Below are 17,381 nucleotides of genomic sequence, written 5' to 3'. Positions count from 1 at the left end.
TTTCAGTTTTTTATTTGTTAAAAAAGTTTGAAATATCCAATAAATTTCGTTCCACTTCATGTTTGTGTCCCACTTGTTGTTGATTCTTCACAAAAAATTACAGTTTTATATCTTTATGTTTGAAGCCTGAATGTGGCAAAAGGTCGAAAAGTTCAAGGGGGCCGAATACTTTCGCAAGGCACTGTATTTTTATTTTATTTAACTCGGCAAGTCAGTTAAGAACAAATTCTTATTTACAATGAGGGCCTACCCCGGCCAAGCCCTGACGACACTGGGCCAATTGTGCGCCGCCCTATGGGACTCCCAAAGATGGCCGGTTAGGATACAGCCTGGAATCAAACCAGGTCTGTAGTGACACCTCTAGCACTGAGATGCAGTGCCTTAGAGAGCTGCGCCACTCGGGAGCCCTATAAATAGCAACACACTGGGCACACACTGGTTGAATCAACGTTGCTTCCACGCCATTTCAATGAAATGATGTTGAACAAACAAGGAATAGACGTTGAATTGACGTCTGTGCCCAGTGGGAACGGAATAGGCAAAATAATAGGGGCCCAGAAAAGTGCTCTACTTTCATCTTCAATGAACAAATTCCACAGATGAAATGTCTCTGTATCCCTCCCTTTCTATTAGTCTCTCTCTACCTCTCTCTCTCCCCTATCCGTCCATCCCCCCCCCCAAGGGAGTGATGATAACAGCAGAACTATAACTCTACCACACAACACAATCAAAACCTTTCATTAGGTTTGCTCACTGCTCCAGGGTGGCTTGATAGACACACATCACACACACACACAGATGTTCTTGTCTATTAATGTTCTGTATTATGTCATGTTTCGTGTGGACCCCAGGAAGAGTAGCTGCTGCTTTCGCAACAGCTAATGGGGATCATAATAAAATACCAAAAACACAGACAACACACACACACACACACACACACACACACACACACACACACACACACACACACACTGGCAAGCCGACTTGAAGAGGTGTTGACGACTGTCCCTTTTTCATTGCCCTAGTTGACTGGAGGTGATGTTAAGTGGGTTATGACGAGAATTAAGGAGAACGTTGCTTAGCCAGGCCTCGCTCTCTAATCCACTTCTTCCTAACAAATTATTCATTTATGCAGCTCGGACACACACACACACACACACACACACACACACACACACACGGAAGCCACCAACACACATACACACAGCGAAGGCACCCCCAGGTCATGCACCCCCGCGCCCCTCACCTGGGTCACCTGAGTTTACCCACCATCCTCCTTGCTCCTGACAACGTGCCCTATCCCCCCGCCACTGCTTGACTCCTAGTGTTGTCAGTCGCCACGGCAACGGACATCAACAGGAGCATGCCGCTTTTTTGGCCAAGGCTCACTGGTAAGAGTTGACAAGGATGTCGATCGCAATGTGACTTCCTGGTTATCGATTTGACGCATTGAGGTGCTGTTTTAAACATGTTCTTATACTGAGGGAATGGTACCAATTCCCCTGTTAGGCAAGTTGTGCTGTGTGTAGTGTAGTGAGGCAAACTCTGTGGTAACAGACTGGTTCTTGGCTGATGGTTTTGTAGAAATTCCAACTGACAGACATCATGAAAAGTTTGAGCATATCAACCAAGGTTATACATATCCAGCTTAGACAGTTATGCAACTAAAGAAGACAGGGACTATGTCTACAGAGCGAATGAGAAAGCAGATTACTGGTATTCACCTTGCAAGATTGAGTGATGCCTCATGTACACAATACAGTCGATACGACCACCATGTCTACAATGTCTCTGTAGAAATGTGAACAGGGGTTTCAAGGAGATAGTTAATGATAGCTTCTCCGCTGCACCCAGAGGAGAAAGCGAGCACGCACAGTGTTTGAGTAACAATATGTCAAATGTAGTGGCTTTCACAGTGGTGGCGGATTTCAAATACTTAATAACACATCAGCCATCCGCTGTTCAATTTCAGACACAGTGGCAGTGGACACCTGGTGTGTGGTACTCTACCCACATTCAAATCACCTATAGCTGCACTGATCTAACAGAAGAAGCCTACCGGGCCAAGTCAAAATGGGGTCCCGGCAGGTCTCAAAGAAGCGCCAGTCGCACTTTCCGAGGTGAAAACTCTGGAAACTAATGATACTACCAGCCCACTGGATTTTTATCATTATAATTGATTGTCTCTGCTGTAACCAAGAGACTTGATCTTGCAAGCTAGCCACTTATCTAGCAAGTTAGCAAACCAAATGCATAGCTGGAACTATGAGCTGGAGATCATTTATTTGGCCCATCCCATTTTTTGTTTACAGTATTGGACGTCTTTATGGAACAGCATGACAGCTCACTTTGATATTGTTTTGACTATGCAACAGAAGTTGACTGCTGCAACTAGATCTAACAAATCCACCTGGTGCCAACATGTACTCATTCCAATCCTTGTGATGTAAATACAATACGATACACTACATTCTGGTAATACTTTGTTTGCCACGTTGCATCCAGCAAAAGGAACCTTGGACTTTACAAAACAGGTCTAAAATGGGACTCTTCTTCTGTATGGTGCCCTCCAATGACAGATATTGGGCAGCAGATTTTCAGAGAGGTGAACAAACAGCTTTGTTCATAACATCCCATGTATTTCCCTGTCACTCAAACATTCTAGGCTGTCCATTGACCATCGAGATGATTAGTGAATACTAGACCTGTGTCAAATATGAATAAATTCATGAATTTGTATGTCTGATGTTATGACTATATCATGTCTCTCTTTTGTTGTGGAATCTCTTTGAACGCAGTGCAAATTCTGTACCTAATACACATTTCTGTGTAAACACATAATAAAGTACTATCTAATCTAATCTAAATATTTAAACACTTTTTTTATACTTTAGAGTTGCTGTTGGTTCGGTGTGTCTAGTACAACGGAATAGTCCCAAAAATACAAACCTCAATCTAGTTTGATCCAGAGTTGAATTGGGGTTTAAAATGGCTTCCCTCTAGATGAAATTCAAACAGGGCGCTGGGGGGAATCACTGCAATTAAAAATATCAATTTCCTTCCAAAAAGAAGATTTCTCTTTTGTTTTTCACTGAGCTCTCTAATTTGACGTCACTGTGCTGTGTACCCATTTCCGTTAAAGAGGTTTAGCAACAAAGCCAGTGGGATATTTAGGGGCCGTAAACGCTTGTCATAAATGGAGACATACGCAAAGCACTTAATGCCGTATTATATGCTTAGAAATCATGTATTATGCTTGGAGCTACAATAACAAACTCAGGAGTGGCAGCGGGGTTTGGATTCTATGATGATCCAAAATAACATTAATGAAACGAAAACAAACTTTGAACTTGAAGTTTGAATCTGAAGTTTACCTAAACATCATTGAAACTTGTAATGTGAATACATGAAAAGACATGCATTTGATAGTATACGAATGACTTGTAGACCATATATAGCTTTTACACCAGACTCTATAATCAGACTCTGTAGTATAGACATACAGTGCATTCGGGAAGTATTCAGACCCTTTGGATTTATCCACATTCTGTTATGTTGCAGCCTTATTATAAAATAGATGAAATCGTTTTTTCTTCTTCATCAATCTACACATATAGTACCAGTCAAAGGTTTGGACACACCTACTCATTCAAGGGTTTTTCTTTATTTTTAGTATTTTCTACATTGTAGAATAATTGTGAAGACATCAAAACTATGAAATAACACATATGGAATTGTAGTAACCAAAAAAGTGTTAAACATATCAACATATATTTTATATTTGAGATTCTTCAAAGTAGCCACCCTTTGCTTTGATGACATCTTTGCACACTCTTTGCATTCTATCAACCAGCTTCACCTGAAATGCTTTTCCAACAGTCTTGAAGGAGTTCCGACATATGCTGAGCACTTGATGGCTGCTTTTCCTTCACTCTGCGGTCCAACTCATCCCAAATCGGGTTGAGGTTGGGTGATTGAGGCCAGGTAATCTGACCTAGAACTCCATCACACTCCTTCTTGGTCAAATGGCCCTTACACACCCTGGAGGTGTATTGGGTTATTGTCCTGTTGAAAAACAAATGATAGTCCCACTAAGTGCAAATCAGATGGGATGGCATATCTCCGCAGAATGCTGTGGTAGCCATGCTGGCTAAGTGTGCCTTGAATTCTAAATAAATCACAGAAAATGTCACCATTAAAGCACCCCACACCATCACATCTCCTCTTCCATGCTTCACACATGCGGAGATTATCCGCTCAACTACTCTGCATCTCACAAAGACACGGCGGTAGGAACCAAAAATCTCAAATTTGGACTCATCAGACCAAAGGACAGATTTCCACCGGTCTAATGTCCTTGCGCGTGTTTCTTGGCCGAAGCAAGTCTCTTCTTATTAGTGTCCTTTAGTAGTTGATTGTTTGCAGCAATTCGGCCATGAAGGCCAGATTCACGCGGTCTCCTCTGAACAGTTGATGTTGAGACGTGTCTGTTACTTGAACTCTGTGAAGCATTTATTTGGGCTGCAATTTCTGAGGCTGGTAACTCTAATGAACTTATCCTCTGCAGCAGAGGTAACTCTGGGTCTTCCTTTCCTGTGGCGGTCCTCATGAGAGCAAGTTTCATCATAGCGCTTGATGGTTTTTGCGACTGCACTTGAAGAAACTTTCAAAGTTCTTGAAATTTTCTGCCTTTACTGACCTTCATGTCTTAAAGGAATGATGGACTGTTGTTTCTATTTGCTTATTTGAGCTGCCATATTATGGACTTGTTTTTTTACCAAATAGGGCTATCTTCTGTATACCACCCCTACCATGTCACAACACAACTGATTGGCTCAAATGCATCAAGAAGGAAAGAAATTCCACAAATTAACTTTTAACAAGGAACACCTGTTATTTGAAATGCATTCCAGGTGACTACCTCATGAAGCTGGTTGAGAGAATGCCAAGAGTGTGAAAAGCTGTCATCAAGGCAAAGGGTGGTTACTTTGAATAATCTCAAATATAAAATATACTGCTCAAAAAAATAAAGGGAACACTTAAACAACACAATGTAACTCCAAGTCAATCACACTTCTGTGAAATCAAACTGTCCACTTAGGAAGCAACACTGATTGACAATACATTTCACATGCTGTTGTGCAAATGGAATAGACAACAGGTGGAAATTATAGTCAATAAGCAAGACACCCCCAATAAAGGAGTGGTTCTGCAGGTGGAGACCACAGACCACTTCTCAGTTTCTATGCTTCCTGGCTGATGTTTTGGTCACTTTTGAATGCTGGCGGTGCTTTCACTCTAGTGGTAGCATGAGACAGAGTCTACAACCCACACAAGTGGCTCAGGTAGTGCAGCTCATCCAGGATGGCACATCAATGCGAGCTGTGGCAAGAAGGTTTGCTGTGTCTGTCAGCGTAGTGTCCAGAGCATGGAGGCGCTACCAGGAGACAGGCCAGTACATCAGGAGACGTGGAGGAGGCCGTAGGAGGGCAACAACCCAGCAGCAGGACCGCTACCTCCGCCTTTGTGCAAGGAGGAGCAGGAGGAGCACTGCCAGAGCCCTGCAAAATGACCTCCAGCAGGCCACAAATGTGCATGTGTCTGCTCAAACGGCCAGAAACAGACTCCATGAGGGTGGTATGAGGGCCCGACGTCCACAGGTGGGGGTTGTGCTTACAGCCCAACACCGTGCAGGACATTTGGCATTTGCCAGAAAACACCAAGATTGGCAAATTCGCCACAGGCGCCCTGTGCTCTTCACAGATGAAAGCAGGTTCACACTGAGCACGTGATAGACGTGACAGAGTCTGGAGACACCGTGGAGAACGTTCTGCTGCCTGCAACATCCTCCAGCATGACCGGTTTGGCGGTGGGTCAGTCATGGTGTGGGGTGGCATTTCTTTGGGGGCCCGCACAGCCCTCCATGTGCTCGCCAGAGGTAGCCTGACTGCCATTAGGTACCGAGATGAGATCCTCAGACCCCTTGTGAGACCATATGCTGGTGAGGTTGGCCCTGGGTTCCTCCTAATGCAAGACAATGCTAGACCTCATGTGGCTGGAGTGTGTCAGCAGTTCTTGCAAGAGGAAGGCATTGATGCTATGGACTGGCCCTCCCGTTCCCCAGACCTGAATCCAATTGAGCACATCTGGGACATCATGTCTCGCTCCATCCACCAACGCCACGTTGCACCACAGACTGTCCAGGAGTTGGCGGATGCTTTAGTCCAGGTCTGGGAGGAGATCCCTCAGGAGACCATCCGCCACCTCATCAGGAGCATGCCCAGGTGTTGTAGGGAGGTCATACAGGCACGTGGAGGCCACACACACTACTGAGCCTCATTTTGACTTGTTTTAAGGACATTACATCAAAGTTGGATCAGCCCGTAGTGTGGTTTTCCACTTTAATTTTGAGTATGACTCCAAATCCAGACCTCCATGGGTTGATAAATTGGATTTCCATTGATTATTTTTGTGTGATTTTGTTGTCAGCACATTCAACTCTGTAAAGAAAAAAGTATTTAATAAGATTATTTATTTCATTCAGATCTATAATGTGTTGTTTAAGTGTTCCCTTTATTTTTTTGAGCAGTGTATATTGGTTACTACATGATTCCATGTGTGTTATTTCATAGTTTTGATGCCTTCACTATTATTCTACAATGTAGAAAATAGTAAAAACTAAGAAAATCCAAGGAATGAGTAGGTGTGTCTAAACTTTTGACTGGTACTTTAATATCCCACAATGACAAAGCAAAACAGGTTTTGGAAATTGTACAAAATTTCTTTAAAGAAAAATGGAAGTATAACATTTACATAAGTATTCAGACCCTTTAGTCATTACTTTGTTGAAGCACCTTTGGCAGAGATTACAGCCATAAGTCTTCTTGGGTATGACGTTACAAGTTTCGCACACCTGTATTTGGGAAGTTTCTCTAATTCTTCTCTGCAGATCCTCTTAAGCTCTGTCAGGTTGGATGGGGAGCATCGCCCCACACCTATTTTCAGTTCTCTCCAAAGATGTTCGATTTGGTTCAAGTCCGGGCTCTGGATGGGCCACCCAAGGACTTTCAGAGACTGGTCCCGAAGCCACTCCTGCATTGTCTTGGCTGTGTGCTTAGGGTCATTGTCCTGTTGGAAGGTGAACATTCACCCCAGTCTGAGGTCTTGAGTGCTCTGGAGCAGGCTTTCATCAAGGATCTCTCTGTACTTTGCTCCGTTCGTCTTTCCCTCAATGCTGACTAGTCTGCCAGTCCCTGTCATTGAAAAACATCCCCACAGCATGATGCTGCCACTACCATGCTTCACCATAGGGATGGTGCCAGGTTTCCTCCATATGTGACGCTTGGCATTCAGGCCAAAGAGTTCAATCTTGGTTTCATCAGACCAGAAAATCTTATTTCTCACGGTCTGAGAGTCTTCAAGTGCTTTTTGGCAAATTCGTAGCGGGCTGTCATGTGCCGTTTACTGAGGAGTGGCTTCCTTCTGCCTACTCTACCATAAAGGCCTGATTGGTGGAGTGCTGCAGAGATGGTTGTCCTTCTGGAAGGTTCGCCCATCTCCACAGAGGAAGTCTGGAGCTCTGTCAGAGTGACCATCGGGTTCTTGGTGTCCTCCCTGGCCAAGGCCCTTCTCCCCCGATTGCTCAGTTTGGCTAAGCTCTAGGAAGAGTGTTTGTGGTTCCAAACCTTCCATTTAAGAATGATGGAGGCCACTGTTCTTTGGGACCTGAAATTCTGCAGAAATGTTTTGGTACCCTTCCCCAGATCTGTGCCTTGACACAATACTGTCTCTGAGCTCTAGGGACAATTTCTTCAAACTCATGACTTGGTTTTTACTCTGACATGCACTGCCAACTGTGGGACCTTATATAGACAGGTGTCTGCCTTTCCAAATCATGTCCAATCAATTGAATTTACCAGAGGTAGACACATGGGGTGGCAGGTAGCCTAGTGGTTAGAGCGTTGGGCCCGTAACTGAAAGGTTGGTAGATCGCATCCCTGACAAGGTAAACATCTGTCGTTCTGCCCCTGAATAAGGCAGTTAACCCAGTGTTCATAGGCTGGAACTGTAAATAAGAATTTGTTCTTAACTGACTTGCCTAGTTAAATAACGGTTAAAAAAATAATCTCAAGAATGATAAATTGAAACAGGATGCACTTGTGTTTAATAGTATAGTATCTGAATAATTATGTAAATAAGGTATTTCTGTTTTTTATTTATTAATACATTTGCCAAAAATTCTAAAAACCTATTTTTATTATGGGTAATTGTGTGTAGATTGATGAGGGAAAAAAAGGTTTCAGCCATTTTAGAATAAGGCTGTAATGTAAGAAAATGTGGATAGAGTGAAGGGTTCTGAATACTTTCCCAATGCACTGTACATGTATGTCATGTCTTCAAGTTCTCTGTTGCCAAGATTTATTGTCTGGCACAACTTGAATTGATGAATTGAATTGAATGACCTGCCCTCAATCATACACAAAACGACAAGTAAACACTGTTGTTGTGCCTGGTGTACTACAAACACACACACACACCATCGTGCAAGTTGTGTGTATACAAAACTTGGGCACACAAACAACATTCTGCTTCTGAAAGGATGGAAAACAATGCAACATCACTGGGTTGAGCGAGAGTGCTTCAGATTAAAGTTCAATGTGCAGTCAATCACACACACACACACTCTCCTGCGGCACAGCCATTCCGTTCGCTGGCAGAGGGGCAGGTCACATGGGCAGAGGTGGTGGTGGCTTCCACATTCCCCGGATGCCCAAAATGAGCCTTACTCCACAATTGGACCAATCTGTTTAATGCCCATTTGACGCCAGGCCAGTCCACCGGGTCCCTCCCTAACCGGGAGTGTCTGTCCCAAAGCAACGCTATGGGACTTTGCACTTTGTCTGAACTTTACAAAAGACTTAAATATCCGCTGAGGGGAAAATAGGCATGTGCAGTGTCCCAAATGGCTCACTATTCTCCTTATGGGCCCTGGTCAAAAGTAGTGCACCGCATAGAGAGGGTGCCATTTGGGATGCATATAAATGGAAACTTGCATGGAATTCAAACCCATTCTGTTATTTTAGTTTATTCCCATGCCTGAGTTTTCCCATACCACAAAACTCCATTTTGGTCAGCATCAACAAACAGACTTTGGTTGTCTGCGGTTTATCCATCACTCGCAGACTGCTCGACGAGTCAAGTCATAATCCGTGTTTACATTGACAAAACGAACCGGCACATGCATTCCATTCCATCCCATAAATAACAACCATGTCAAACATTATGTAGTCTGGTGAGACACCTCCATGCCAATAGACCTAGAAAGTACTAAGGAAAAGTGTCAATCAATATGGCCGCCATGAGGCATACGATTTGCCAATGTAGGGTTTTTTCCTTTTTGGGGGGCTTGAAAATAAGGAAAATTGTGAGGGCTTTGAGTTGGACATGCACGATCTTTGGGAACAGGGCTGGGAAATTGCAAACGCTCCTGAAAGGCATAAAACTACGGATACAGGGGAACTGGGTGGCTGGCCTGCTTAAGGGATGTTAGTATTCGTGGCTCAAATGAAGCCTGTCACATAGGTCCATTATTGATGACATCATACAGAGCCAATTATTGTTGTGTAGAAAGCTGACAAAAGACTGAATGGATATTCATGTCAATGTAAATGGTTTCATTCAAAGCAGATATTCTAACTAGGGTTGGGCGGTATTTCATACCTTCATACCGTTCCTGTACCATACCGGGGTATACGGTATCGCCAGCAGCGCAGACAAGGGGCGCTATTTCTTTCCAAGCATAAAAATAAAATAAATAAAAAAGCATTTAGGCAGCAGGGATCTTGATCCAGCTGGGGATTAATTGTCTCTGCTGTAACCAAGAAGGTTGATCTAGCAAGTTAGCTCACAAACCACATTTTTATTTTATTTAACTAGGCAAGTCAGTTAAGAACAAACTCTTATTTACAATGACGGCCTACCCTGGCCAAACCTGGGCCAATTGTGCACCGCTCCCTAGGGGAGTCCCAATCACAGACGGATGTGATTCAGCCTGGATTTGAACCAGGGTCTGTAGTGACATCTCTTCCACTGAGATGCAGTGCCTTAAGCCGCTGCGCCACTCGGGAGCCAAAATACCTAGCTGGAGCCCTGAGCTGGAGACAATTGATTTGGCACATCTTAGATACTTAATTTATAGTTCGTTTTAAGCAGTGGCGTAGCAAGGATTTGCAACTATAATGACAACGCAAGGAGATAACTGACAACTCAAACAATAACTTTAGGGTGAGTATGTACAAGGATAAATAGGACACCAGCTACTGTGAAGTTTACAATAACGGCTTCATCTCAATAGTCTAAAGTAGCTTCCTCGACTTGTCTCCTTTCCTTCATCTGCTCTGATGTGAAAGGACTGGACTGGATAGGTGAAGCAGTTTAATAATTCGGGACTACCATTAGGACTTTCAGATCAGTGCAAATGAAGGACATGAGACAAGGAGTGGGCGCCACTTTAGACTGTTGAGATGAAGCCATTATTGACGCAGAAGGAGAGGGAGCCACGTCAGACTATTGAGATGCACCCAGAGAGACTGCACTTGCTAAATCAATTGAACTCTGTGCACTTAAATGTATCGTCCCTCCCCTCCTCAAAGATGTGCTCCCTAAATAAGTATTGGTTTTTGTCACAGACTGGGCACCATAAAATGTGATCAAACCTGTAATACCAAATTTAAAATATGTGATTTTTTTTCTGCACCTGATGGAATCTGCAATTCTATTTACTGTATAAACTATTAAAAGACTCAAATCCAGGACAAAGCGATTGTGCAATTCTGTGTATGTTTATATCAAACGGAAGTGATTATAATGATAAATCAGGATGGAGAGGGGCGTGGGACGAGGAATTACAGTTAGTCTTAATAATAATCATATTCTTCACATTAGGGGGGAGGGTCTTAATATGACTGGCACAAATCAATTTTTCTTAAATCACTTAAAAGATGCTCTGCGTTTGACATTAGGTCTAGGCTGTGCCAATCAAACTCAACTAATATCATGAAACGTCAAAGAAAAAAAAAGTTATGGGGGGGGGGGTTAAAAAAAATTGTAATTTAGCTAGATACACAGTCCAGTAAACAATAAACCCTCAAATCTGTGTACAATGTGGATTCGTCTAAAATTCCAATCTGACATTGAATGGCCAGAGCGGTACCGGAGCCCAAAGCATGTCCATTTGGTGTTTGGAGAACTCACCAGTCAGTAATAACGTAGGACTAAATATGTATTTTCTCAACAGCTTAACTTCTACCTGGCGCACATGTTATCTGTAGCCTATCAAATCACAATGTTATTACTGAAGATATTTTTTTTTTTTTATGATATGTATATTATTGCGTTTTCACACAAGAATGTCGTAGGTTCTTATCACAGGGTTACAGCAGTACTGTACTTTGGAATATAATCATTAAGACAAGAAATATCAAAACATAAGTTAAACAACCACATCACAGTACAATACTATAATGCATTTAAAATATCCATACTGTACAACATACAACATTATCCTACATACAACATTATCCTACATTATAATATCAAACACATTCTATATCCAATTTGCCATCTGGTGATAATAGGCAGGATAGTAGGCAGCCCCACTCCGATCCCAATTTATAAAACTCCAAGTGCGCACGTGACGCATGTTCCGTCACTTAATCCAATTTTTCCATTGAAAAATAAAACGAATAGTTGAAGATGTTCTCATTCAGACATCCCAGTTTAGTTACATGATTGATAGGATGTGAAATGCAAACCCAAACTAAGCATGTGGAGCCTGTGGCGCACATGTCTGCTGAAATACACGGCTGTCCATCCTAAAGTTTATCTTGGGTAGCTCCGGGCGGCGCGTGTCAATCTATCTCCGCGAGTATATTTTTCATTGAGCCTCTCTAGCTATTGTTATTGCCTGGGGTATAATATCATAGGGCATACGATCAGACTACCAAATTTGCACGGCATCCTCTATAACGCGCGGATAGCTACCTCCAATTGCCACCGGGCCATTACTTTCACCGTTGCTTTAAGCTCAAACTAAATTAATTGGGATATACCAGTGCATTTTATTGATTTTCTTCGATATAGGTAGTAGGCCTATCACAAAGTCTGCACAAATAAGCCTACTTGTTTAGTTAATTTCTACATTTGCGCGCGAACAGCGTATACAGCTTTACCCAAACGCCCGTCCTTTATCGTTATATTTCGGACTCAAATGTATCAAAACAACAATGTCGTGTCAAATACAGCACTTTGAAACTTGTTTATAAACACAATACAATACTTTGGCTACTCCGACCTCATGCACAATAGTATACATTACTCACCTGCATTCCTTAGCTTCTTATTCCGGTAGACAGAGAATATCACCAAAAGGTTGCCCAAAATATCAACCACGATAGTGAATATCAGAAAGCACCCCAAAGTTGTAGTAACCCACGGTGGGCGGTTCAACACTTCCTCGTACGGGTCCAGCGACGACCTGTTCAGATAAGACCCATTTATAATCATTGTATATTTTGTAACTTTCCCAATTAGCGAAATAAACGTGCCGCCTGTCCCATAATATGCAGTCTACATTTTGGACACAGAGATGCAGTGGTATTCTCCCGTGGCTTTCCTCCTCTCCATATTGCCCGTTATAAGCTCCCGTAGACAACCTTCTGTTTTTCCTTCTAGTCACAATGCTCGTGTGTCAGAGTCTACACTTATATGGCTATATGTGTCCCCATCACATTGTTGGTATGTGACATTCAGAGGAAACTTCAGACCTTCCCATGTTAACATGGTGTGATTAGTGGGCCCGTAGTGGCTGACGGGTAAGTGGTTGCCTAGTGCTGCCTCTCAGCGGCTGAAAGAGGGAAAAAACAGTGGACGGCACGCGGCGCACTCGTTTCCAGTGTCTTTTGAAGCATGTTTGCGAGCTCTCCTCGCAATTATTGCTTTGGTTCCAGCGACTCGTCGTTCCTTTATTCAAGCGTTCATTGATAATTTTTTTAAGGATTCGTTCATGTTTTTTTTATCCTTTCCCACATTGATTCATTCACAATTAAAGAAACGGATAACATGCACCTTTTCTAACATATCAATATAAGGATGTTGACTAGACTATGATATTATTAAGATAATCATGAGGATTATGCTTAATATCAATTATTGGAATTATTCCAATTACTAGGATAGAGAAAATTCTCTCTCTCTCTCTCTCTCTCTCTCTCTCTCTCTCTCATATCTGTGTCCCAACAGCAGGTGTTGTAAAGAATAATCCACATTATTAGTATCTACAGAATATCAAAATAAACTACAAACTCTAACATAGAAACATTAATTGCGCCTCAAATGGCACCCTATGTACTAGTCAGGGTCAGGTCTCATTGGGATCTGGTCAAAAGTAGTGCACTATATGGGAATATGCAGACTTATAGAGACAGGTTGAGGAGACTGCTTGTAGCTGAGCTGGGGAAATTTAGTGGACCTGACTTGAAAAACCAACACATGGTAAATTGAATTAATTTTACGAAAGAAAACTGAGCCCCTGCGACCTATAAGTACTATTATAATCGTTTCTTCTGCACAAATTACCACACACACGCACACACACAGAGACACACACAAATATCAGCGCGTGGCAGGTACTCTACACTCCCACCTACCCTTACACATGCGCACACACACACACACACACACACACACACACACACACACACACACACACACACACACACACACACACACACACACACACACACACACTGTTAAGGGGTTGTCACCCAAACCTCCTCTGCCAAACCTCCTCATGCGTTCTCTCTTTTGTTCATTTACTCTCTTTCCCTCTTCAGCTCTACCTCTCCACATTATCCTTCTCTCTCTGTGTGTGTGTGTGTGTGTGTGTGTGTGTGTGTGTGTGTGTGTGTGTGTGTGTGTGTGTGTGTGTGTGTGTGTGTGTGTGTGTGTGTGTGTGTGTGTCAGTGAGTGAGTCCAGATGCTGTGAGCCAGACCACTTAGTTAAAATAGTCTGATTACTGCTGGAAAAGATACCATTGAAGCCTTTTTGCCCGAGTGGAGTTGCAGAAAAACCCATTTTAAAGCGATTGGAACATCTTCAACCAGTCAGAAAACAAAAACCACAGCGCTGCATTTTGCAGAAGTAAAACAAGCACTTGCTGTCTTTGCAGAGGAAGGCACATTGAGTACCAGGACATAAACCAACTAGGTCTGACAATTAGACATTCATCCATGTTTCACAAACAACTTTCGAAGTCAAATGTTGAAGTGTTTAAGGTTAAGTTTAGGCATTAACTTCGAATTTTTGAGGTTAGGGGTTAAGTTTAGGCATTAACCCCAAAATCTTAAGTTTAGGCATTAACTCTGAATGGTTAAGGTAAGGGTTAAGGTTTGGTATAGTTGAACAAAAATCTCAAAAACAACTTTCTATCGCTGGATTCGAACTTGCAGACATATACATACACACACATCCGCACACACACACGTCTCACGCTACCAATGTAATTCATTGCATGTCTTTGATGTGGCTTCGTCCCACACTCATTAAGGTTTGACTGCTTGTGAAAATGACCAGCTTCAGTCAGCTGATTCTAGCCATTCCTTCTGGTTAGTTCTAGTCGGGCAGCTTAGTCTCCCATTCAGAGGACCCCCACTTTTGTTAGTGTCTTATTGGTCAAGGTCATGCAAAACACTTATCACCACATCTCCTTCAGCCTATCAGTGGCTTTGATTCCCAGGACTTCAGTTTCAGTTAGTTAATGATCCCAGCCCGCTGTGTGGTCCGAAACATGCTTTCCCCATCATAATGAGTACTTCAAAAAGTTTTCCCTCCTGCTGAACTTTTCCTCCTCTAGACTGAATCCCTCTATGTCTGATGTTTAATTGTGCATGCATCCAAACCACCACATAGTTCATGTCAGTTCTCAGATGTGTGCATGTGGACATCTTCTTCCATTAAACTCTCCCTAACCTGGTCATCCGCCTCATCCTTGTTCTGACCAGACATCCTGTAGTGGTTACGACCGGCCTTAAGCCAGCACCTAAGGTTTCTTATTACATTCATGGTCCTTCGATTCTCTACAACCCTACCTCTATTTTTCACTGCTTAATCTCATGATACACTACAGACAGAGAAAACAAGAGAGGGAGACAGAGAGAGAGAGAGAGAGGAAGAGAGAGACAGAGAGGGAGATTTACTGTAGACTTTTTGTTTGTTTTACTTTTGTTTGTCCATTTCACTTGCTTTGGCAATGTAAACGTGTTTCCCATGCCAATAAAGCCCCTTGATTTGAATTGAGAGAGGGAGGAGAGATAGAGGGTGGGAGAGAGAGAGAGCACACACATCCGCACACACACACGTCTCACGCTAGCAATGTAATTCATTGCATGTCTTTGATGTGGCTTCGTCCCACACTCATTAAGGTTTGACTGCTTGTGAAAATGACCAGCTTCAGTCAGCAGATTCTAGCCATTGTTTGTTTTACTTTTGTTTATCCAGAGAGAGAGAGATATGGGGAGGGGAGAGAATGGGAGAGGGGAGAGAGAGAGAAAGAAAAAGAGAGAGATTCTGAGCTCTGAGACCCTTTGACACAGTGCTGTGATCTGTTGAGATTTCTATCATCCACTTTGGGTCTGATACTGGCCAACCAAACCCAAACACCCCCAAACTATTTCAGACAATAGAGACGGAGTGGGAATACCAATGCATCCAAACGTTTTAGTCCAAACAAGAACCCTGGTCACAGTGGAACTGAGTCTCACAAAGCATCCGCAATGAACAGAATCATACACATGGTTCTGCTGCATTGTCAGTCAATAATAAATCAATGGTTTGAATAAAATACAAAGGCACTGATGTGAGCAGAGACGGTGAAGGGGGAACACTGACTAAAGGGCATGCAGGCAATGAACAGAACATTGACCTCAGAACAGAGCACACACTTCTGAATGAACGAGAGCAAGAGAGGGGGGGGCAGATTGTGTGTGTGTGTGTGTGTGTGTGTGTGTGTGTGTGTGTGTGTGTGTGTGTGTGTGTGTGTGTGTGTGTGTGTGTGTGTGTGTGTGTGAGAGAGAAACAGAGCAAAGACAGAGAGTGAGTAGAAAGACGGCAACACAATTAGATCCAACCAAATCATGAGAAAACAAAAAGATAATTACTTGACACATTGGAGAGAATTTACAAAAAAACTGAGCAAACTAGAATGCTATTTGGCCCTAAACAGAGAGTACGCAGTGACAGAATACCTGACCACTGAGACTCAAATCAAATCAAATTGTATTTGTCACATACACATGGTTAGAAGATGTTCATGCGAGTGTAGTGAAATGCTTGTGCTTCTAGTTCCGACTATGCAGTAATATCTAACAAGTAATCTAACAAATTCACAACAACTACCTTATACACACAAATACACACAAATGTAAAGGGATGAATAAGAATATGTAAATATAAATACACTGCTCAAAAAAATAAAGGGAACACTTAAACAACACAGTGTAACTCCAAGTCAATCACACTTCTGTGAAATCAAACTGTCCACTTAGGAAGCAACACTGATTGACAAATTTCACATGCTCTTGTGCAAATTGAATAGACAACAGGTGGAAATTATAGGCAATTAGCAAGACACCCCCAATAAAGGAGTGGTTCGGCAGGTGGTGACCACAGACCACTTCTCAGTTCTTATGCTTCCTGGCTGATGTTTTGGTCACTTTTGAATGCTGGCGGTGCTTTCACTCTAGTGGTAGCATGAGACGGAGTCTACAACCCACACAAGTGGCTCAGGTAGTGCAGCTCATCCAGGATGGCACATCAATGCGAGCTGTGGCAAGAAGGTTTGCTGTGTCTGTCAGCGTAGTGTCCAGAGCATGGAGGCACTACCAGGAGACAGGCCAGTACATCAGGAAACGTGGAGGAGGCCGTAGGAGGGCAACAACCCAGCAGCAGGACCGCTACCTCCGCCTTTGTGCAAGGAGGAGCAGGAGGAGCACTGCCAGAGCCCTGCAAAAGGACCTCCAGCAGGCCACAAATGTGCATGTGTCTGCTCAAATGGTCAGAAACAGACTCCATGAGGGTGGTATGAGGGCCCGACGTCCACAGGTGGGGGTTGTGCTTACAGCCCAACACCGTGCAGGAGGTTTGGCATTTGCCAGAGAACACCAAGATTGGCAAATTCGCCACTGGCGCCCTGTGCTCTTCACAGATGAAGCAGGTTCACACTGAGCACATGTGACAGACGTGACAGAGTCTGGAGACGTCGTGGAGAACGTTCTGCTGCCTGCAACATCCTCCAGCATGACCGGTTTGGCGGTGGGTCAGTCAT

The 17,381-nt window shown here is 43.1% G+C and overlaps 1 protein-coding gene across 1 annotated transcript in view; it reads right to left on the bottom strand.

Moving 5' to 3' along the window:
* mtnr1aa (melatonin receptor 1A a) overlaps nt 1-12,842 on the bottom strand; it is a 59,107-nt gene extending 46,265 nt beyond the window's left edge. Inside the window, exon 1 of the mRNA XM_014195255.2 lies at nt 12,381-12,842. Coding sequence (XP_014050730.1) covers nt 12,381-12,564 — 184 coding nt within the window. The 5' untranslated portion in view covers nt 12,565-12,842. The remainder of the gene's footprint in view (nt 1-12,380) is intronic.
* Nucleotides 12,843-17,381: the final 4,539 nt, after the last annotated feature.

The sequence above is a fragment of the Salmo salar genome, chromosome ssa04 (assembly GCF_905237065.1).
Source record: "Salmo salar chromosome ssa04, Ssal_v3.1, whole genome shotgun sequence".
In the NCBI taxonomy this organism is placed as follows: domain Eukaryota; kingdom Metazoa; phylum Chordata; class Actinopteri; order Salmoniformes; family Salmonidae; genus Salmo; species Salmo salar.
Note: the sequence above shows the minus strand (reverse complement) of the source record. Positions and strands in the feature narration are given on the sequence as shown.